Source organism: Oncorhynchus mykiss, chromosome 16 (assembly GCF_057628025.1).
Source record: "Oncorhynchus mykiss isolate SJ-2025 chromosome 16, ASM5762802v1, whole genome shotgun sequence".
NCBI lineage: Eukaryota > Metazoa > Chordata > Actinopteri > Salmoniformes > Salmonidae > Oncorhynchus > Oncorhynchus mykiss.
Window position 1 is genome coordinate 44,569,725 of NC_143037.1, and position 23,873 is coordinate 44,593,597.

The 23,873-nt window shown below is 44.1% G+C and overlaps 1 protein-coding gene and 1 long non-coding RNA gene across 11 annotated transcripts; one reads left to right on the plus strand and one right to left on the minus strand.

The window, feature by feature from the left end:
- Window positions 1-598: 598 nt before the first annotated feature.
- On the minus strand, window positions 599-23,626 carry agap2 (ArfGAP with GTPase domain, ankyrin repeat and PH domain 2). Of its 10 annotated transcripts, none has more exons than XM_021565965.3 (19): window positions 17,242-17,998; window positions 15,607-16,810; window positions 8,543-8,601; window positions 8,331-8,418; window positions 8,114-8,199; window positions 7,722-7,863; window positions 7,380-7,514; window positions 7,038-7,159; window positions 6,452-6,634; window positions 6,081-6,161; window positions 5,879-5,983; window positions 5,046-5,316; window positions 4,763-4,891; window positions 4,577-4,636; window positions 4,091-4,242; window positions 3,720-3,810; window positions 3,147-3,369; window positions 2,579-2,870; window positions 599-2,200 (listed from the first exon to the last, which is right to left on the minus strand). In XM_021565965.3, exons 1-19 carry the CDS (start codon window positions 17,269-17,271, stop codon window positions 1,976-1,978), a joined length of 3,678 nt encoding a protein of 1,225 aa, XP_021421640.2. In that variant the 5' UTR covers window positions 17,272-17,998; the 3' UTR covers window positions 599-1,975. The 10 variants fall into 10 exon arrangements, with proteins under 10 accessions (XP_021421640.2, XP_021421639.2, XP_090058978.1 ...); XM_021565964.3 differs by having other exon boundaries at window positions 4,763-4,894; XM_090202852.1 differs by lacking the exons at window positions 15,607-16,810; window positions 17,242-17,998 and adding an exon at window positions 23,266-23,626.
- On the plus strand, window positions 1,394-22,344 carry LOC149976900 (uncharacterized). Its single transcript, XR_016487280.1, has 3 exons — window positions 1,394-1,470; window positions 3,138-3,408; window positions 21,942-22,344. It is a non-coding gene; the product is annotated as an uncharacterized LOC149976900 (long non-coding RNA).
- Window positions 23,627-23,873: the final 247 nt, after the last annotated feature.

Here is a 23,873-nt window from a genome sequence, read left to right on the forward strand (position 1 = left end):
TGGTGGTAAGGCATATGAGATAACAGGTTAAACTGTTACTGTTCAGCTGTTGAATTACATGTATTCAGCGTGCAAGGGAACCACGCCTGCAAAGCCTGTTATGCACCTGCACAAGGTAAGTCTGAATATCAACTACTGACAAGTGCATAGGAAAGACGCTCGTAAACAACACAGTGTCATTTCCTAAGTCAGAATCAAGCCCTTATAGCGTCTGTGACTCCATTTTAAAGTAGTTAATTTTCTTCTTCATTCTTCATCCAACTAATAGAAATCTCCATCCAGTTGACTACTTTAAAATGGAGATGGCCTCAATGGCGCTGCCCATGCTGTCACAGATGCTATAATCGCACACATACAAAGTCCCCTATCTATGTCTATGGCCTGTTGTTCACACACGTATCTGCCCTCTCGTTGGCTAAAATGGTCCCACCTGATCTCACCTCATCGCACCTGCCTTCCACCATTGTTAGAGCGGTCCCTTGACAATGTTTTCAATATAATAGACCATCTTTGATGCCTCAGAGGCTGCTTGAATGCCAACGATTTGGCAGTAACTCGCCCCAGCGTTCGGATGACAGTGGTACACAGGAACCAGAGGGCCACACAAAGTCATTTAATTCAGTTTACTTACACAACTCATGAAAGTTTCAAATTGAAACGGAGACAAACAGGGATGACAAATAGATACATTGTAACAAATAGAAAATAAAAGTCAGATTAAAGTACTCTGAAAATCATATAGAAACAAATGCAGTCCATTTTTTGAATTGTAACTTTTACCCTGCATGCTTACAAACATTTCCTATGTGTTCCTACAGGCTTACATACGTACAATATATATTACAAAAACATTGTATGGATTATACATCAGCATTATTTCTCAATATTTTAAAACAAAGGCAAAATGTATAATCTAATTAGATATAAATAGTTTATCACAGTTAACCCACCTATTTTCTAATTTGTTTCAATAATTGTAAACAGACAACATTCACAATTTCAGCAATACATTTGCCTTCAATAAATGGAATGAATATTGCTCCTTAGATGTTTGATATGTTGTCTTTCTGTGCTTTACTTTTGTATGAGGAGTACTTTATTTATATTATTGTTGCCTTCCTCACTTTCAACACTACTAGTGCTGACCGATTAACCGAAATGTCGGTTATTTTTTAGTTTTTCAAACAACTAATTTACCGACATTGGTTAAATTGTTTGAATTTAATACCGTTTAAATTTTTTTGTGACCCCACTGCACACATTGTACAATTTCTCTGGAGCTAAATCAGATCCCGCCTGAACTGTGCGATGTTGTAGGGAGTTGTAGTTTCCAACAGGCCAATTTTCTACATAGTTTAGCGCATAAAACGTGATAATTAACTACAATAACCACAATTCATTGCGCATCTACTAGTCTGGACTGTTTATTTTACTCCTGCTAGGGAAGAGAGAAGAATGCTCGATCATGAGGTGAGAACAGCTATTGCTTCAAGAGGTATCTACCTGAAATTACATGATCTAAGATGGATTGTTGGTATTCAGCAGTCATAAAAGTATGCCTTATTTAATTTGAAGAACTAAAAAATAGTAAATTTGTCAGACAGCATTGGCAGCAGCTCTATAGAGATGAAATGATGACTTGGAATGAAAAAATATTCATCAAATAAAACAAATTTTATTAAAGTAAAGTAATGTGAATAAATGATGGTTAAGAAGTGGTAAGCAGTAATGGGAAGTCACTACCATCATGGGACTTTTATTAATTGTTTTAGTCTGTGTTACAGTTTTCGACCCACATAATGCATAGTGCATTTAATGCTAAGCAATTAAATAATCGAAATCGCAAACCGTGTTTAAATAATTAAACCGAAACGACCTCAAAAAGCACTAATCGCTCATCACTAAACACTACATCCATAGTTATTTGCTTTTTTTCCACCAGCCCTTGTATGTTTGCTACCATGGCCTCTTAAAGCTACGAAACCCTTCTCCTGGAATTGGTACGACCCAGGCTGCTGAGGCTGGCAGTGCTAGATCTACGGGAGAGACCAAGCGTGGGTCCAGTGGGGGAGACGGGGGAGACCTCGTTAGGACAGCCATGTTGCAGCAGGATGTCAGCGCACTCTTTGCTCCCAGTCTTTCTGGCCATGGTCAGGGCTGTCTGGCCCTGGGGATCCCTGGCCTTCACATCACTTCCATACTGCAAGGAGAGAGAGATTGAACAATTCACCATTTACATTCTGTATAAAATTACCAAAAAGTATAATCATTGAGAATGTGGTGAATTAATTAATACCTTATGCTCATTTGAAGTGACTTGGGCAAAAGGCTACCTTTATTTAACCAGGCAAGTCAGTTAAGAACACGTTCAATGACAACCTAGTGGGACAACCTAGTGGGTTAACTGCCTGTTCAGGGGTAGAACGACAGCTCGGGGGTTTGAACTCGGGGGTTTGAACTCGCAACCTTCCGGTTACTAGTCCAACGCTCTAACCACTAGGCTACTCTGCCGCCCCTAACAAAGTGCTTCCAGTGCTTGGGAAAGATAGGAAATAATTTGTCCAGACCAGGGGCTTACCCAGACTAGCAGCTGTGTCATGACCACATCCCCCAGCTGACAGGCAGCGTGCAGGGCAGTGTGAGGCTGTGTATGGGAGGGTGCTCCTCCGGTGGACAGGGCAGTGTTGATCTGGTCCTTGTTGCTGTGGGCCAGGAGTAGTAGGAACCTGGGCAAGTCCCTTTCTGTCACTGCTGACAGCAGACACACAGACATAGCAGTGTCCCCTGGGCCTGTGGAGCTTGGAGCAGGCAGGGGTGCCACAAACATCCGTTGCTCGTATTTGGCACGGATCCATGATTCTCTCTCCTCCCTGTGAGAGAGACCCGAACATACAAATGAGTGACCATGAGTTACCATGGCAACTCTTCATGGATCAGGAGAGAGCTCTCTGTGACAATATACAGTACCTTCCATTTGATTTACTGCAACACATTATTGGATGCAATCATTTCAATCTTATTTTAGTCTAAGAATGTTTTTTTATTGGACAAAAAGAAGGGCTTTTCTTTTGAGCTCTAACAAAACCAAAAAATCTAGTAAGGTTTACAGATGTTCCCTGTCTATTACATTCAAACAGAGCCCTCACCGTGTGGCGTTCGGGGTGGGTTTGTGTCTGCCCTGGGTGTGGCTCTCCCAGATGCTATTGGCCAGGTGGTTGCCGATGGCGGTCAGGACCTGGGTGAGCTCCCGAGGCCAGTCATCCAAGTCCAGAGAGCGGACCCTCGATAGGTGTGTCCCCAGGTTACGGTGGATCCCTGAACACTCAATGCAGATCAACGCACCCAGGTTGAGACTGGCCCATGTGGGGTCTGGATGAAGGACAGACAAACCAGAGCACAGGAAGTAAGGTAAAACGAGCGCAGTCTGCATCTAACGTAATCTAATTGATGTCCATAACAAGGGTCATTGCTAGAAGGGATCCAGCTTTTGTCAAAGTCACGTCAAAAAGTTGTTTTTTTGCATTTTGCTAACCTTATCCCTTTTCCTAAGCTTAACTTAATTATCCTAACCTGATATATTAATTCTCCTAACCTGCTGCATAAGTTCTCCTAGCCTGCTACAAAAAGTCAAATCTGATGTGAATTTTACAAAAGCTGGATCCCTTCTAGCCATGACCCATAACAATGGAGATAAAGACAGAGAGAGCCTAGAAACCCACTTGGTGCTTCGCAGTCCACACAGAGGCTGTTGCCCTTGGCATTGCGGATGGCCTGTATTGCTACTGCCTCACTCTGGCTGCTCCTCCGTGCCTATAAAAGAACACACACCAATTTCCTGGGAATGAAGTGCATGTGGCTGCCTACGTCACTAGACAGAGATCAGCACCGTGGGCAGTGATTCCTGTCACTACACAGACAAACGGTGGAATCTTCCCTCCCCAATTACAGAACAGAAATTCGGAAGGAACATTTTTATACTATCAGACGTTATTACGCTGTAGGCCTACACACACAAATAATGACAAATACATGTAAAGAAGGGCATTGTAATGTTAAGGTGCTGCCCAGGCCAGTGTATTGTGGTCCTTGCCTTGTTCCTAAGGCTTTCACAGGACTGCAGGCTGGCGAGGATCTGGCTCTCTATGGCCGCCACCCAGGCATCTCTTTCCTCTAGAGTCTGGGCCTCAAAGTGCCATGTCTGCCCCGTGCTGGACACGATGATGAAGTCAACATTCTCCTCATCTACAAAGATAGGTTGGTAAAATGCAGGGGGGGGGGGAATGCAACATATATTTTAGTAAGTTTGAACCCTGTTAAACACTTATTTGACATGTCTGACAATTACAACATACAAACAGACTCACTGTGCCACCATGATATGTTCGCAGAGCAGGCAACAGGCATGCAATGGGGTGACAAAAGGGCGAACAGCTTGGTAGTCATAAGGCAAACAAATAATGAGCTTTACCAATCACAGTTTCGATCCGAATGTGCAATACAGGTAAACAGTGACCGACAAACAGACAACCAAGACACAGGACGATTCAGTGATCCAGCTGCTCATGTTCCTCGTTACCTGTCTTGTTAATATTTCTCAAGCTACCAAAGCTTTTTAATTTCCACATTTTGCGCTTGGCTGCAGGGCGACAGGTTAGCCCAGACAAGCAGGAGAGGAGGAGAAGGAAAATAAGAGCAATAAGAGAGACATAAATAGTGCAGAATAATCCGGCAGAGATGTACAGCAGGAGGCCCCAGAGCTCACCTTCAGCCTGTCCAAGGGCTGTGTCTCCTTTCTGGTTCATACTCTTCTTCCTTGTTTTCTTCTTTCTGTCAATCATTGGAGAGGATTGACCGTCTTTTCCAAAAGGGAGACTGGTCACTCCTTCAATAGCTTCTGACATTGGGGTACAAGGACAAATAAAACAGTTTGTTATGCGCTTGCAGCTCTGGTTCTAACATGCTCCAAAGGCCACATTGGCATACTGTATATTAGAAACCCATTATTATGAATACAAATGGAACACAAAAAGAGCTTTCTGACATACCAGCACTGTGTGACTTGCTGGACAGTGACGATGGACAGCATTTTACCCCACTGTCTGCTGGAGGAGGCAATGCCCCAGCCTGTTCCTCTACGGGCACAAGGCCTGTGCTCTCCGTGGCCCCAGTGTCTTTGACTGCGTCGTTGAGGCCAGGGGAGGGGGAGGGGCCACAAGGGGGGACAGCCCTGGGTGGGCGTTTCCCTGGAACCTTCACTGTGACACGCAATAGGTCGATCTCTTTAGCGTGAGCATTCGGCATGTAGTCCTGGAACCGCTGTAAGAATATTGTAAGATAATACACAACGCAGAGGACTAGAGGTCAATAGGGAATTAACAATCAATGGAAATAGTTGTTTTTCAGTTCAACATCTGTTTAGAATCTGTGTAGGAATTTCAGTCCTTGGACTCATAGCTACAGGTGTCAAGTTTTTCTTGATCCAAATCGTTTATACATTGAGCCTGAAACAGGATACTATAATTTTACTGCAAGGAATTCTAATTGGTCAACTACAGGCTAGGGTTGGGATTTATAAATTACATCCTGACCCTTTGTTCTGTGGAGAATCATTGAGGACAGGGAAGAATTAACATCTGCTTCTCAGCATAACATTTATGATTTGTCCTCTTTGAATAAACCTATTTCTCTCCCCCTGATTTGCTTTGGGGTCTGTGTTATTGAAGAGGAACATCAACTGCAAACACCGCCAAAATCATTCCCATGACTAGGTTGATGTGCTGAATATCACTGGACTAATATTGCAATGTTACTGTGTATTTAAGTTCACAACACAGTGATTTTACTGATGTTGATCTGGTTTGATTATGTTGCGACTTACATTGACGCTCGAGTGATAGCCCAGTGTGCCGTTGCTGGACAGAGTGACATATTTCTTCTTCCACTCTTTGTTCAGCGAGCTCCCACTCCGCTTCCATAGGATACTCTGTTACAATGGGATTAATGTTCCCTTCTATTACCGAAGATACAATAGAACTAGCTTGTTCATTATACACGGTATCCAGTGTGTGTGTCACACTGACCTGTTTGATAGTGATAGCCCGGACACTGCCCAAGTCACCTTTAGGGTCAACATTCTTTTCACTGCCACTGCCTCGACGGTTCTGAGAGAAGTTGTACCAAGTAAATAGAGTTTGAGATGAGAGTGTGACAGGTATAAAGACGGACTGACACAAGTTTACAGGACAGACCCATGTAGTGAGATGAGGGACTACATGATGGATGAAGAAGAGAAAACAAACCGTGTAACGACTACTATAATCTACAATTGTAAAATGTATTTTTTAGCTCTCGTTTGAAATGTGTTGGCTTGAATTGTATGGCTCTTTGGGACATTGTTCCACTGATGAAAGCGTCTTCTAGTTTTGACCAGCAGAGATTCGGAGTAACTGACCTTGAACAGGGAGGTCCGTCGTTGAGGGACGTTTCTCAGGGAGCCCGAGGAGGTGACACTGCCGCCCCCCTCTCCCCCCGCCCCAACCCCCGTCCCCGCCCCACCCCGCAGCTCTCTATGGCTGATCACAGGGGTAGAGGGTAGGGAGGAGGGGTAGTTACTACTCAGTCCTCCATTACTAGCCTGAGAGGGAGAGGGGAGGACAGACAGGGGGATGGGGTGAAGTGGACAAATGAGATGAAACAGTAAAGGAGGCAAACAGACAATTGACACAGTGTTCTTCCTTCTGGAGTACACTTGCAATCTACTAGGATAAATCCTACAACAGTGGTTCTCAAACGTTTTGAACCATTCTTTGAATCCATGTATGGCCTCCTTTTATCCCCCAAATGAACTAAAAAACCACGTGTACAGTATTTAGCCGCAGCTCAAGGTTAAGTCAAACGCTCATATAGGAGAAGCTACAACACCACGGCTGTTATCCACCTGTGGGTCCCACTGCACTACAGTATTGATTTTCTGTCAACAACACAGGCGAGATAAGCCTGGGGGAAAATACAGATGTCAACAGTTTGAAGCATGTTACCTGTCCAGGGAATGATGTTGAACCAGGTGTGGAGCCCCCAGAGTGACTGGGGGAGTTGGGAAGAGACTTACAGGAGGCCAGTAGGGCAGACTGCTTTTTCTGTGTGACTATCTTCTGGGCAGCTGAGAGGACAGAGCAAGATCAGTAAGAAGGCACGAATTGCCAATGATGTTATTTTGACCGGCATGTGAACTGCATTGTTAAGTGGGATGTTTTGTGAAGCATCGATTTATGAAGACTGAATGTTTGTATTTAAAGTAGGACTGACATTCTGTATTGTGTTGGCACATTAATTTTGGATCCCACTGCTGACACCAATGTACTCAATGTCAGTTGACTTACCCTCCTGAAAAACCCGGTCCACGTTGAGCCCATAGGTGGCACAAGTCTCATAGAACACACAGTGCCTCACATCAACACATAGCTGCCGGGCACGTATGTCCTCAATCACGCGCGGGTTGGTACTGCTGATTTTGTCTACAGGGTAGAGAACAACAAACAGAGACAGATGAGGTCATGAACACATTACGCTGCTAGAGTAACAGATCATTGGAATCCAAATAAACAAACAAGCACTCACTGTTTCCGGTGTGATCTGCAGCACGTCTATAATGCACCTGTTACATGCCCATTATAATGAATGGCCTTAATCCACCCCATCCTTTCCTGCCTCCTGTCCCTTACCTTGTGTCCCAACCACAACCAGTGGGATTTCGGCAGTGCTGCGGAGTGTGTTGAGTTGGCTGTAAAGTTTGTACACCTCCTGGAAGCTGGCCTCATTCTCCAGACTGAATACAAGGACCACTGCATCCACCCAGCTGCTGAACTGGAGACAGAGATTTTATAGGATAGGGAGAGAGAGAGGGAGAAGAATGCAGAACGAGTCAGCGGTAGCAGTATTGGTTAAATATCCCACAAAAAAAATATAATGGATTTTGACCAACAAATCCAATGTAATTCAGTGAATTCTATTAATCAATCTTTCTGTGTCTCTGGTGCTATAGCGACAAATTCTTGCACATGGATAACAACAAGGCTGTATGGTTCAGAGGGTACAGACACACACAAAAACACACCTGTGCATCAGGAAGCGCAGCCTCCTCCCTGATTAGTAGTAGATGGTTATGTCCATCTACCAACACCTCCTTCTTATACCTCCCCCCTGACAATGGAACAGTAGAGCAGAGGTTAGTTACTGTGTGTCAAGAGATTCATGAAAGATAAAATGGTAGGACTGCAGAGTTGTTCGGTATATAGGACGAAGAGGACAAGATAGGAGTTTTTCACGCTTACCTTCAATCTTCTCTAGAGGAAGATAGCTCCCTGTTATGTATCTATTTACCAATGCTGACCTGCCACTCTGAAGACTTCCCAGCAGCCCCTGCACAGATAAAAAAAAATGTTAGGAAACACACACAACCTGTCTTCACTGATGTGGTAGTTTCCCTGAAGCTCTATCTAACTTCCCTTTCAAACGACCTTTCATGAGGATGGATTTGTCTTACCACACGGAGCTCTGGGATGGATCGACTCAGGGTCCACTCTTGACTATTTGCACAACTAGCTGCTTGGGGACAAAGGGAGAGAGAGAGAGATAATAATGTATATAATGCTAGGGGAATATCATAGTAAGGATGATCCTGAAATGTCACTAAGTTTGCTTATGAAATGATTTATGAATATAGCTGTTAAGCACGCCCCTTTAAGAAAATGCACTGTGAGGTCAAACGGTGCCCCATGCCCCCCCAATTAAGAAATCTTGTGACCAAGCTAAACAAATGACAGAAGGGTTTCTATAAGCACAACATTGATGAAGTAAAGGGTGATAGGAAAAAACTGTGGGGAATGTTGAAAGCTAGGAATTCAAACATGTCTGCCTCTTTTGTTGAATCAGAGGGTATATTTATTACAAAACCACACGATATCGCAATCTACTTTAATGAATATTTTACAGGCAAAGTGGACAGGCTGAGGAATGCTATGATTCCAACTGATGGCTCCATGTCATATACCCTTATAAAAGATTGTACCGTGAAGGAGAGGCAATGCATGTTCAAATTTCACCAAGTAGTGGTTATTTTTTAAATGTAATCTTTATTTAACTAAGCAAGTCAGTTAAGAACAAATTCTTATTTACAATGATGGCCTACGCCGGCCATACCCTAACCAGGACGACCCTTGGCCAATTGTGCGCTGCCCTATGGGACTCCCAATTACGGCCGGTTGTGATACAGCCTGGAATCGAACCAGGGTCGGTAGTGACGCCTCTAGCACTGAGATGCAGTGCCTTCGACTGCAGCGCCACTCAGGAGCCACTATTCCACTACCTAAGGATACAAAAATCTGCATTCACTGGTACTAATAGTCCTAATTATTGGAAAAATGTGTATCTGTACAAATCAAGGATTATTTCTCATGTAATGGTCTGATAACGGGTTTCCAACATGCAAACAAAGAAGGGCATTCTACGAGTACGGCCTTAGGACAAATGACAGATGATTGGTTAGAGAGGATGGATGACAGGAAGTTAGTTGGTGCAGTGTTGCTAAATTTCAGTGCTGATTTTGATGTAATTGATCATGAACTGTTCCTAGGTAAACCCAAATGTGATGGTTTCAAGTCAGCAGCTCTATCCTGGATATAAAGCTATCTATCCAGGAGAAGGCAAAAAGTATTCTTAATGGTGGCTTTTCCAATAGTAAAGATATGCATTGTGGTGTTCCTCAAGGAAGCTGCCTAGGCCCACCTCTCTACTTTATCTTTACTACTGATTTAACTTCAGTAATGAACAAAGCATGAGTGGTAGAGTGCCGATAACCCTACAAATGTATAGCGCAAGCATCAGAATGTAATGAGCTAACAGATGTACTCAGCAGAGAACTAAGAGTGGTGTATGAGTGGGTTGATATGAACAAATTTGTGTTGAACATTTTGAAAACTAAATGTATTGTATTTGGTTCAAGATACATGCTTGCTGATGATACCCAATTGAATTTGTCGATGGATAGAACGCATGTAGAGCAAATTAAAAATACTAACTACTAGGTTGGACGCAGCTTTATCATGGTCAGAACACATAGATAGTATTGTTATTAAGATGGGTAAGGGAATTGCTGTTACAAGAAACATCTAGCACTCTGAATCAGGTGATTCAATCCCTGGTCCTATCACACTTAGAGTACTGTCCAGTTATATGGTCAATCCCTGGTCCTATCACACTTAGAGTACTGTCCAGTTATATGGTCATCTACAGCAAAGAAAGATATCAAAAACGGCTCCAAATGGCTCAAAACAGGGCTGCCAAATTATCTCATTGCTCTATCCGTTTGAATACTATCCAAATGCATCAGAATCTCTCATGGCTTCACGTTGAAAACAAATTACTATCCAGGCTTCTGATTTTCGCTAAGAATGTTGTATTTTTCAAAAAACCACTGTACTTTTCAGGCCAGTTAGTACATACTAGCAACATGCAATACCACCAAACTAGACAGGTAATTTTAGGGCATCGAAGACAACCCAAGCAAAGAACAAATCGCCTTAAATCTACTAATTGTGTTTCCTGTCAAGTATTTTAGTTGTCTGTATTGTCTACTTGTTAAATGTTTGTAAAGTCTTAATTTGCAATGGTTTGTAATGTCTTATTAATTGGTGTTGGACCCCAGGAAGATTAACTAATGGTACGGCGTTAGCTAATGGGGATTCTAATTTGAAAAATCACAAATCATAACGGCCTTGGATAGGAACAGCGATAAATTACTGCTCTGTGAATTATAACTGTGTGGTAGCCAGACACCCTTCATGAATCCACATACTGCATGTGGATTTGTATAAGCTCTGCTTCTGCATAATGTATGGTGTCTGCATATCCTGTTTATCGCCTGTCTGTATATTCTGTTTGTTGTGGCAGCCCCATTTCACCAAGTCAAATTCCTGCACATGCAAATGTATAATGAACAAAAATATAAACACAACATGTAAAGAGTTGGTCCCATGGTAAATGAGCTGAAATAAAAGATCCTAGAAAATGTTCCATACCCACAAAAAAAGAAGCTTATGTCTCTCAAATGTTGTGCACTAATTTGTCTACATCCCTGTCAGTGAGCATTTCTCCTTTACCAAGATAATCCATCCACCTGACAGATGTGGCATATCAAGAAGCTGATGAAACAGCATGATCATTACACAGGTGCACCTTGTGCTGGGAGCCATAACAGGCCACTCTAAAATGTGCAGTTTTGTAACACAACACAATGCTACAGATGTCTCAAACTTTGACGTAGTGTGCAATTGGCAGGCTGACTGCAGGAAGGTCCACTAGAGTTGTTGCCAAAGAATTTAATGTTCATTTCTCTACCATAAGCCGCCTCCAAAGTCATTTTAGAGATTTTGGCAGTACATCCAACCGGCTTCACAACCGCTAACCAGGTGTAACTACGCCAACCCAGAACCTCCACATCCGGCTTCTTCACCTGAGACCAGGTGAATCTGAGACCAGCCACGCAGACAGCTGATGAAACTGTGGGTTTGCACAACCGAAAAAAATTGTCAAAATACGCCTCACCAGGGTCTTGACCTAACTCCAAATGCTCACCTCCAATGGCCACTGGCACGCTGGAGAAGTGTGCTGTTCACGGATTAATCCTGGTTTCAACTGTACCGGGCAGATGGCAGACAGCATGTATGACGTCGTGTGGGTGAGCGGTTTGCTGCTGTCAACCTTGTGAACAGAAGGCTCCATGGTGGGGTTATGGTATGGGCAGGCATAAGCTACAGACAACAAACACAATTACATTTTATCGATGGCAATTTGAATGCACATAGATACCGGGGCGAGAGCCTGAGGCCCGTTGTTGCGCCATTCATCCGCCGCCATCACCTCATGTTTTCCACATGATTATGTACGGCCCCATGTCCCAAGGATCTGTACACAATTCCTGGATGCTGAAAATGTCCCAGCTCTTCCAAAGCCGGCATACTCACCAGACTCACCCACTGACCCATTGAGCATGTTGGCGATGCTCTGGATCGATGTGTACAACCGCTTGTTCCAGTTCCTGTCAATATCCAGCAACTTCGCACAGCCGTTGAAGAAATTAGTGGGACACCACAATCAACAGCCTGATCAACTCTATGCGCAGGAGATGTGTCGTGCTACGTGAGGTCACACCAGATACTGACTGGTTTTCTGATCCATGCCTTGATCTTTTTTTTAAGGTATATCTGATCAACAGATGCATATCTGACTGGGAATGCATATCAGGTAATCAAATGGCTACCTGGACTATCTGCATTGTCCCCCCCCCCCCCCCCAAAAACCCCTCTCTTACGCTGCTGCTGCTCTCAGTTTATCATATTTGCACAGTCACTGTAACTATACATTCATGTACATATGTACATACTACCTCAATTGGCCCAACCAACTAGTGCTCCCGCACGTTGGCTAACCGGGCTATTTGCATTGTGTCCCGCCACCCACCACCCGCCAACCCCTCTTTACGCTACTGCTACTCTCTGTTCATCATATATGCATAGTCACTTTAACCATATCTACAAGTACATACTACCTCAAATCAGCCTGACTAACTGGTGTCTGTATGTAGCCTTGCTACTTTTATAGCCTCTCTACTGTATATAGCCTCACTACTGTTTCTCACTGTCTTTTTACTGTTGTTTTTATTTCTTTACTTAACTATTGTTCACCTAATACCTTTTTTGCACTATTGGTTAGAGCCTGTAAGTAAGCATTTCACTGTAAGGTCCAGCAACTTCGTAAGGTCCGGCAACCTATTGTATTCGGCTCACGTGACAAATAAAACGTTGATTTGATTTGATATCTGTATTTCCAGTCATGTGAAATCCATAGATCCTTTTTTCCACTCATTTATTTATTTACATTGACTGATTTCATTATATGAGTTGTAACTCATTGAGTTGTAATATTTTCAGTTGTTGCATGCTGCATTTATATTTGTGTTCAGTGTATTTGGTGAATTAAGGTTATTCTGATTCTGGTTCTGATGAAAGCAACCTTTAACTATAATATCAACTACTGGATTTAACTAGTTTCTCAATTCAAAGTTGATCCACTCTGCCCCTCAGAGGCTTGCAGTAGCATGTGTTGTTCTCCTAGAATGCCCTTTATATGCTGAAGCTGCCCGTCACGGCATCTGGTTTCGCAAAGAATCAAAGTGTCTAAAGGTGTCTGAAGCAGGGAACTCCCTTTGCAAAGACAGAGAGAAGGTTCGGTGACACTGCTGCGTTCTTCGTCCTCTCCCAGTGGAACACGACACCCACACGCACTCTTGTCACGGTCAGGGAGGTGACACCACACGCACAGTCACGGTCAGCTGACACAGAGCTGTGCCACGCTGCCACTGTCCCTGCTGGGCCAGAGAGGTGACATGCCCCCAATACGATGTGACGCACACACCCCCAGACCCCCAGTTGTCTCTGCCCACTGTCCACAGCTGTGGCTCTGTGATGAGAGAGAGGGAGAGAGCAGGGTGCTGAGTGCCTCTGTGTTGCTGTTGTGGGTTCCAGGGACAGACTGTTCTACCTCACAGCCACCTGGTTCTGATCTGAATCATGGCTACAGACCATTGGACGAGCCCCTCACAGATGCATCCCCATACAGATGCACAATGAGTGCAGAGAAGATAGGGCAAGTAAAAGATAGGGAGGAGAAAAAGGGCTTTTACACGAGCTACCACTGCGGGCAGCTCTCTAGTCTCTCAAATGAACACTCGGATAAGAGATGAACTTGACTCCATCTGAATTCATCCCCAGTCAAAGGGCTCTTTTATGTGCCAGGCCACATGAGAGATGTTGCCAAAGCAATTAGACAGCATGATCCTTATACAGCTGCCTGCAACACACTCCGTATAAAGCTGAATATCGAGACTCCCTCTTAGAAACTGTATGAAAACAACTGTCACGTGTCACTTAGATTCAAAGGACCCTTCCGGTGCACTACCCTTCCATTCTTTTTTAGGAACATCAAAAGTCTCACTCTTCGCCTCCGTTTCATGTCTCTCTCTCTCTCCGTTGTGCAACACACCCATAACATACATTTCCCTACCCATGTTGCTATGGTAACCTTTCCTCCAGACCCCACTAGCCTGATTCTGCTTTTGCCCAGAGAACACATACGTGACCAGACACAGAACACATGCATGTGTAACAGCATGAATAATATACAGACACTTTAGGCACATACTTATATTGAGCAAGCATACATAAAACCAGTCAAACTCATATTTAACACAGGCTGCAGGCACATATCAGTGAAACCGCTTGTCAATACAGTCCACAGACCATAATAATGCCGGCATGTTATTGACCTTGACCATATAAATGGGTAAGGATTTAAGTGACATGTTTTTGTTGTTGTTGGTCAGAGGCAGATGAAACGACAAGGCGTTCGGATGTTTTATCAACTTGTCACACAAATAGGGCACATTTATTATTCATAGACCTTAGAATGTCAGATGGTTGAAAACATGAAGTACAGGGAAGAGAGAGAGAGAGAGAGAGAGATATTTGTGGAGGAATAGTCAGGCATTGAGTGGGCGGAACGTCAAAGATATGGATTAAGGATATTGGCTGTAATTGCACTTTCCCAGAGGGTATTCATATTGTCAAATTTCCCTTGAACCGCTCCAGTTTTGGAGACGGAAAAGAAACAGCAGCCAAAGCAATACATCAAAATAACAGATAGTCATGGTGCCATGCTGTCAGCCTGCTGCCACAGCCTGGGCTTTAACCAGAGCTGCATATCCATAATATATACTGTAGTTCTGGCTTTAATCATTAGGATCATTATGAGAGTTAAACAGTGGCGTTGTCCCAAATGGCACCCGATTTCCTATTTAGTGCACTACTTTTAACCAGAGCCCAATGGGCCCCGGTCAAAAGTAGTGCACTAAATCTGGAATAGGGTCCCATTTTGGGACGAACACGCAGTGTAGCTACGCCGTGGAGAGATTACCCCTTCAGGCTGCGTGAAATCATCCCCCGTTCCATTCAGAAGGGAATTAGATTAAAACTGTCCACTATTGTCAGCTCAGAGATCAAAAGACTTTCTATCATGGTTTTACAGTCACACGTGGCTCTAAGTTAAACATCACAGACACGTGACATCCCTTTTATTATGAGCTCAATATCAAATGTATGCGAGGCTCTCAGAATAGCTCATTCCCTTCCCTCCATTACAAATGGATTCCTCGGCATACGGATCAAATACGGGACTAGAATAAAATGGATACTCAATTGATTCTTCCTTGACTGTCTAGTTACATGATGGTCGACAGACATTTGCTCTTGATCTGTATATAAAGTATTTCAACCCTTAGAGCAGTGTTTGTGTGTGTGCGTGTGAGAGAGTCGGAAGGGACTCTGCTTCATTTACGTGAATGCTGTGAGTGGGAGGAGGTGAGGAGAGGCTATTGGTCTGAGACACGGGGGTGGTGTCATCGTGTGACCCTTATTGTTTGATAATTTCAACATAAAAGAGTGCATTGTTTGTGTGTGTGTGTGTGTGCTTGCGTGTGTGCTTGCGATGTCCTACCGTCCTCCTCACTGGACTCTCTCTGTATATTGCAGACAGGGGGAAGTGTTGCTGTGTTAGAGGAAGTGGTGGCTGTGACAGAAACAGGGCTGCTGCTTTTGGTGAAGATCCCACTGATGAACTTGAGCATCTTACGATCTCGAGCAGAGCCCTTTTGTCCCTGCTGGTTGTGGGGACCAGGCTGCATCTGGCTGTTCTCTCTGCCCACACAGAGGTCCTCTGCCTGGCTGTTAGGGTCAGTGTCATCCAAGGTACAGCTGTAGCCCCTGCGTGGGGGCTTGGGGACTAGGGTGACCGGAGCAGGTAGAGAAGCGGAACTGTTCTTCAGCCTCTCCATCCTGGGATTGTCTCGTTTTGCAACCGCTCCTCCTCTTCCCTCCTGTGTGCCAGCTTTGTCCCCAGCTTCATCAGTCACTTGTTCTTGATTCCCCGCTCCATCTCCAGCTTCAACCCTACATCCCTGACCCTGAGATCTGGCCCGACCCTCACCACTCTCAGCCCAGGAGGCCCGACAGAGACCAGGGGACCGGGTTGGGATTCTGCCGTCTCTGCTACCCAGGCTCTGGGACGCCGTGGGGCTTCGCTTGGCCTCCCGGCGGCTGGTCACAGGGCTGGCCAATGGGCTGTGGGCTTTGAGCACGGACCCTGGATGCTGACCTCCCGTGCGTACAGGGATACTGCTCCCAGTCGGGGTGCGGTTGGGGTCGACTGCTACCGCCACAGATGTTGAGGTCTGCGGTGTAGCTGTGCTGCACGTTATCACTTTAGAGGTGACTGTCGTCCGGTTGTCCTCTTTCTCCTCTGCTGCATCCTCTCCACTCGTTAATGTTTCAGTCTTGATATTGTCAACTGCGGAGGAGATAATACCATTGTCTCCGTCTGGTAACTCGTCACTTTTTTTAGGAGGAACATCGCCCACAAAAGGTTCCTCGTCTCTCGAGGGGATACTGGGTGATTTCCTCTCCTCCTTCTTGAGTTCACTAACTTTTCCACCCTCCAGGACAGCAACATCTGCTTGGTTGTCCTCTGGGGAGAAGGGCTGTCCCGTCTCCACCCCAGCCCCATCCCCAGCCTCCCTCCCCTGGGTGATTGACCTGGCCTGCTCCCCTCCATGTTCTTCCACAGCCTCTACCTTGACCAGGGTGAGGGAGATGAGGTAGGTGGTGCGCTGGTGCAGCGTGTCGGCTCGGCTCATGTGATCAGGCTTTGGTAGACACACCATAGACAGAGAAATTCAGAAAGAGCTGACACTGACATGGGTCGATGACTGACAAGCTTTGAAATTCTGATCCTCAAAGGAAAATGACAGCAGCTGGGAGCAAACTCAGAGAGAGAGAGAGAGAGAGAGAGAGAGAGAGAAAGATGAAGTATCTCCTCAGGGGGATTAGAACAGAACTGCTACCCACTTTCAGATGTATTTATTCACTTTCCCTCTTCTCTGCTTTTAGATTTAGGATTCCAGTCATCCAATGTCAGTGTTTCACTTAATCTTCCATCCATTGTCATGGAATGTAGAAAAATACAACATTTTTTGCCCACAAATATCTGAAATTCGTGCAGTTGTGTTAACCAAAAACATGCTATGGTAAAAACAGCAGCAGTATAAATATAGGTGGATTCAATTATTCACTTGACCTTATTTGCGTTGTGTTGCCGCTCCCCCATCTCGAATGGTGTTCAACTCCATGTCCCATATTTGATGTAAAACGCAAATCAGAAAAAACTAAATCCGCTCCAAGTCACAATATAGTCTATCTCACTGCAACTGTCGATCAAGTGTCAAGAAAATTTGAAGTGTTTGAATATTCCCATGTTGAAAAAAAGATTAAAATTATCCTCACAGCCGTACAGACCATGGTTTATTCTCTTCAGCCATGTGTTCTGACAGGAGCCTCTACTCAATCAGAGAAGGGTTGTGGTCAAAGCGAGAGAGACAGACAGGACAGTGATCCGACGTGATGTCGATCAGGAAGAAAAAGACAATAGGATCCAATCGGAGGCAGAGATCTGAAGATGCATGACCGAGTCACAGCGCCCGGCCACCATCACGCCTCTCACCCTCGGTCCCTGTGTCTTTCAAGTGTGTCAGGCACTGGGCATGTCAGTAGTACCACGAGCCTGGGAGGCTGAGCTAAGCCTCCATGCTGAACACTGAACGTCTCTGGCTCTGAATCTCTCTGCTATACAGACAAATCATGTTCGACATGAGTAGGAAATAAACAGTCGCAAAGCTGGTACCCGGATAGTATGGATACAGAGAGGAATCTTCTCAATCCCTCCTCCTCAATCCCTCATCTTGATCCCCCTTCTTGTGTGAGCGCCAAACCAAACAGAGAAGGAAAACCCTGTTTCTATCCTATCTCCCCCTCTCTGTCTCTTTCCCTCTCAGCAGGCAGACTGTGTGCTGTCCCTGCTCTTTATTGCTTGTCACTCCCCTCCCCTCCCTCTCTCTCTCTCTCTCTCTCTCTCTCTCTCTCTCTCTCTCTCTCTCTCTCTCTCTCTCTCTCTCTCTCTCTCTCTCTCTCTCTCTCTCTCTCTCTCTCTCTCTCTCTCTCTCTCTCTCTCTCTCTCTCTCTCTCTCTCTCTCTCTCTCTCTCTCTTTCTCTCTCTCTCTCTCTCTCTCTCTCTGTAATGAATGTGGAGGTGATGAGGCGTAGATGAAAAGACTGGTGGTAAAAGCTCAGAGAAGCTGGACCTGGTGAAAGAAGGCAGGAGATACCAGAGGAGGGGAGATCAGGGGCAAGAGAGACAGAGAAAGAATAATGAAAGAGGTGTGGGAGAGGGTAATCAAGAGTGACGGTGGAGTAGAACGAGGGATGGTGGAGAGGAAGGAAAATAGCGACTGCTTTATTTTTCTCCTTCTCCTTTCCCTTGTCTGTTCTCATTGCACAGCTGCAGCAGCTTCATCAAGATCCGTCACAGCCACTCAGTGTTAGAGCTATCATCAGTATCCCCCTCCTCAGTCTTTACTCAAGATGCTGAGCTGGCCTGTTACTAAGGTTTTAGGATCTTCCTGGCTCCAGTGGTGTTATCCTAGCTCTTTTCCTACTCTATCAGCAGAGGATCTCTATCTCTGTATCTTAATTGTGTGTGTGTGTGTGTGTGTGTGTGTGTGTGTGTGTGTGTGTGTGTGTGTGTGTGTGTGTGTGTGTGTGTGTGTGTGTGTGTGTGTGTGTGTGTGTGTGTGTGTGTGTGTGTGTGTGTGTGTGTGTGTGTGTGTGTGTGTGTGTGTGTGATGGTCCCTGTGTAAATGCATTGACCTGTAGCCTTCACTACCATATACAGGATATATGTTCATTGGCAGATATGAGGGTGAGAACATATTGGATATCAATAAGATCATTACACATTACATTCAAATAAGAAAAACTGAAAATGTTCTATACCTGACTCGTTATGCCATAATACATCTCTATCCAAATGTTACAAATTTCAGATAACCCATAAAATGTATGTTGTTTTTTGTATCGTTGTAAAACCACGTACAGTTTTGTGAGGGTTGTTTAGGTGTAGAATCTTCACATACACTAGACTCATATCTCAGTCTCTCCCTGCTGACATCCAAATACAAAACATCTGACTACCCACCTGCTCCCACCTACTTCCCCTCCCTCTAACCCACTTACAGTCACTGAGGGGGCCTTGACCACACTCACACTGAATACAAAAGACCCTGACAGCATTTAGCTTAAGGAGTAAAACACAGCCTAGGAACAACATGATGCAGTCTCAAACACAGAGGAAGTGCACTGAATGAATGTGACTGGTACATCCACCTTAGGGCTCACACACAATGTTATTTTCGGAGAGCAGGTCAATTTATGTGTGAAATCCTGCAGAACATATAAAATCATATTTTTAGTGTTCCATTTCTGTGCTTACGTGTAAGAGGTTTGCACATCTTTCTGTCTCTTGATGAATCTGATGTAGACACCCACAGATTTGAGATGAAGAATCCGGTTGCTCAAGGCAAGGATTGTCAGACACGTGGGCTCTCTCTCTCTGACACACACACACACACAGACACATACACACACACACACACACACACACACACACAGAGGGAGTCAGTTGGACACTGACAGAGAGCAGTGTTGAGGCTGGATGATATATATATATATATATATTTTAAATTTTACCCCGTTTTCTCCCCAATTTCGTGGTATCCAAAATTTTTAGTAGCTACTATCTTGTCTCATCGCTACAACTCCCGTACGGGCTCGGGAGAGACGAAGGTTGAAAGTCATGCGTCCTCCGATACACAACCCAACCAAGCCGCACTGCTTCGTAACACAGCGCACATCCAACCCGGAAGCCAGCCGCAGCAATGTGTCGGAGGAAACGCCGTGCACCTGGCAACCTTGGTTAGCGCGCACTGCGCCCGGCCCGCCACAGGAGTCGCTGGTGCGCGATGAGACAAGGATATCCCTACCGGCCAACCCCTCCCTAACCCGGACGATGCTAGGCCAATTGTGCGTCGCCCCACGGACCTCCCGGTCGCGGCCGGTTACGACAGAGCCTGGGCGCGAACCCAGAGTCCCTGGTGGCACAGCTGGCGCTGCAGTACAGCATGGATGATATTTTTATATATTACCCAGCTAGCACATTTGGTTCCTTGTAAGTTGTGGGAACGTATGTTTTTGGTTTCACATTGGATGTGGTAACGAAGCCATACATTTCCTGACCGGTAAAAACTGAACGATTTTTAAACGTTATGAGAACAGAAGTAAAAATGTGGCCTTTTCTGGGAATGTTTATTTTTAGGTTGCAGGGAGGTTCTGAGAACTTTCACTCTGGTTCCTTTAACGTTTTCCAGGGAGGTTTTATTAACGCTCTGAGAATGGAACATATAGATCAGTTGGAGGTTTTTGAATAACTTCCTTAAAACTTTCAATGAATGTTTCAATAAGACTTTTAATAACACTGCTAGCTTATTTGGGGTAAACGTTTTTTAAACTCCTAGCACAGATCGGACACATGGTTATTGATTTACTTGGGCTTTAAATCATGCAAAGGCATGCATTTTTTTTATTGTGACATGGCATCAGTGAGATTCAAACCTATAATCTTCTGTTCTCTATCAATGGAATTAGTCCACCGCACCACCAGGATGGAGCTAGCATGCCATGTTGTTTTATGCATACAAATCTGTTTATTTTTGTCTATTCAAACAGACCCCGTTTCAAAGGAAACAATGCTGAGAATGGAATGTACCTGTTTTTAAATAACATTCTTTGAATTCTCTCTTAACGTTACAAACATTTTCTTTATATTCTCAGAACCATTTGAGAATATGACTTTAAATAGAACCATGAGGAAACCGGTAGGAAACGTTATGTTGAAGTACTGAAATTCCCACAGAAAAACATTGTTTCTCAACATTCTATGAACTATTTGAGAGCATTCCCAATGTCAAACCAGTTGGAGAACGTCCCTAGAACATTACCAAAATTGAAATGAAATGTAACCATGTTTGAACTTTTAGGAAACGTTCTGTTAAAAGCAATGAAATACCAAGAAAATAATGTTTTTTTTGTCAAGTTCCTTAAATGTGCTGAGAATGTTCCAAAGCCAAGCAACTATCCTTAACTACTCCCAGAAAGTTGTGGGAAGGATGTATGCAAAATAACCATAGGGCGGCAGGTAGAGTGTTGAGCCACTAACCAAAAGGTTGCTAGATCGAATCCCTGAGCTGACAAGGTAAAAATCTGTCATTCTGCCCCTGAACAGGGCAGTTAACCCACTGTTCCTAGGCCGTCATTGTAAATAAGAATTTGTTCTTAACTGACTTGCCTAGTTAAATAAAGGTTAAATTAAGAAATCAAAACACGTTCTCACCAAGCTTTAAGAAACCTATGGTTCTCAGAACGTTATGTGCTAGCTGGGTATTCCATCTTTGCTGTGAGCCATCCCTGGTCCTCTTTAAAAGGCCCATTGCAGCCGTTTTTCTCTCAATATTAAATCATTTCTGAGTAACAATTAAGTACCTTATTTGAACAAAAATTGCTTCCTAGCAAGATACATTGTTCAAGCAATAATTTTGCAAGGACTGTCAGGGAGTGATCTAAGTTGGGAGGGGAAAACTAGCTGTTATTGTCAGAGGTTTGGAACTCTCTTTCTTATTGGATTATTAACCAATTTACTGTCTAGTGATGTCAAAACTCCATCCCATCAAAACAGGCAGTCTTTTTAAACGGGTCTTACACTAAGAGGGCATTATCATAATTCTCACAATTGAACATTATTATTCCATCCTCATAGTGTGGAAATATATATAAAACACAGAAAAATATCTTTTTTTACAGCACTGGGCCTTTAATCTGTTTTCTCTACAGAAATCATCCACTCTCCCACTGTGTTGGCATGCTGCAGAGAACGGAGCTGCTGCATGTGACAGATCCTAATTCAAATGGCTTCATTCGGCACCCTGGAGCATCATTCCTTCTCCCCACGCTGTTTTTTTGGTCAGCCTATTTTTGGCACGGCGGCCATCATCCGCTTCATCCAACTCACTTTCATTCAATTCCTGACAGAAATGCCGCATCTGACACCAGTGCAATGCACACTATGGGCTCTGGCCAAAAGTAGTGCTCTATGTAGGGAATAGAGTGCCATTTGGGATTGAGCCCATGAGATGGGTACCGCAGAGTGGACTGTCAGAGTCTTTGATCGTGGCTGCCATGGAACATTTGCTGGCCAAAATGTATAAATTATGCTAAATAAATGTTTAAAGCACAAGTGACTCTCAACTTATTAGGGACTCTGTTGACCTTTCTCCCACAGCCAAATAGGGGAGTGACTAAATTACTATCTTTCACTGAATAATACATTGATGATCTAGGGAGAAAAGGTTGAACAATTATTTTTAACATCTCTACTCAATTTTGGTTATGGTTTAGGGCAGCCATCTCATTCATTAGTAAAGCAGAATAGCAGGTGAACGACAATAAAACAAAGACGCTCTGTGAAATCAAGAAAGAAACTAAGCAAGAGTGGGAAGGAGGATGGAGGAAGTGACGGAAAGCGGCAGAATTCGCATGCAAACTAAGGTGCTAGGAAACTGTCTTGGTCTGAGAGGAAGTGGCTTTGAGGGTACAGAAGAAGGGTGGCAGACAGCGTTTTGGGTTGAACAACCCTGCTGCCATGGTAATGGCCACAGAAACTTGTTGCTAACCCTGTGTTCAGACTAAATAGTAGCTACACAAACATGGCTTCACTCTCAGAAGAAAGTCAAATGGAAATGTTGAAGTGAGAGAGAGGAGTGTGGAAGAACGCGCCAAACACCGGGGAAGTCAAGAGGTTGATCTTATCTTGATCTGCAGTCAGTTGTTTTGAGATGCACACACATTTCTGGGTAACTGGTCAGTCTTGACCTTAAATGAAACCTCCACCTCCATCACAAACAACGGTACATAACACTTTACTTGAAGGGGGTATGTACAAGGCATAACAGTTGAGAAAGACTTCAAATGGGCTAATCAGTAGAAAGAAAGGTATTTTCCGTTACCAACCATATTATACAAACCTATAATGTGATCTAAGTCACAGGTTTGAACGCTATACTTGAATTCAGTAACACCGTGGAATTGATTCAAAACGGCACATTCTAATTTCGTGTCAAACAAAGCTCACACCTGCTGTGATGATAAGAGAGCTTACCCTGAATACTATGGAGGTAAACCTTCAGGCCAGAACGGAGCTGCTGATCACCAACCCTCTCAAACTGCTTGAACAGTTTGTTGATTGTGTTCTGGACGGATTCATGCCGTTTCACCTCTGCTCTTATGGCACTTGACTGAGCCAATTTGTTGCTGCTATTCATCTTGAAGTATGTAGATTGAAAAAACCTGGGTAAAGAATGTAGTTGCTTTCAGCCCATTTGAACTCTTTTTCGTTCCACAAATGAACCGTTAAAATGCAAAAATATACCCCAGAAGAAAGGTACACTCAAAAGTCTAGACCACAAAACACCAGAGCTCTCATTGCAACATGTTTCAGTTTCCTCTGATGGCTTTGAACTGACTTCCTTATTTCAAATCGTATGTGCTCTAGGCAACACTAACAACTGCAAAGGTTATTTTTGCTGATTCAAAAGTCATACTATTTTCTTTTACATAACAATACAATTTCAGGTGCAGTAGGTGCATTAAGTATTTGCGTTAATAGATATCTCTATGTTCACAATAAGGGCACAACAACAAGCCTATAGTAGCACTGACAGCATCAGAGCCTCTCCTTGTCTCGTGTTGCTGGTCGCTGGTGTTGCT

Bases quoted from the DNA above. Each gene is read 5' to 3' on its own strand.
- agap2 (XM_021565964.3), bottom strand. From the start codon at position 17,271: ATGGGGGAGCGGCAACACAACGCAAATAAG. The intron at 5,317-5,878 runs GTAAGTCGCAAC...ATATTCTTACAG, and splicing joins GCTATCACTCGAGCGTCAAT to CGGTTCCAGGACTACATGCC. The intron at 2,201-2,578 runs GTAAGCCCCTGG...CTCTCCTTGCAG, and splicing joins TGACACAGCTGCTAGTCTGG to TATGGAAGTGATGTGAAGGC.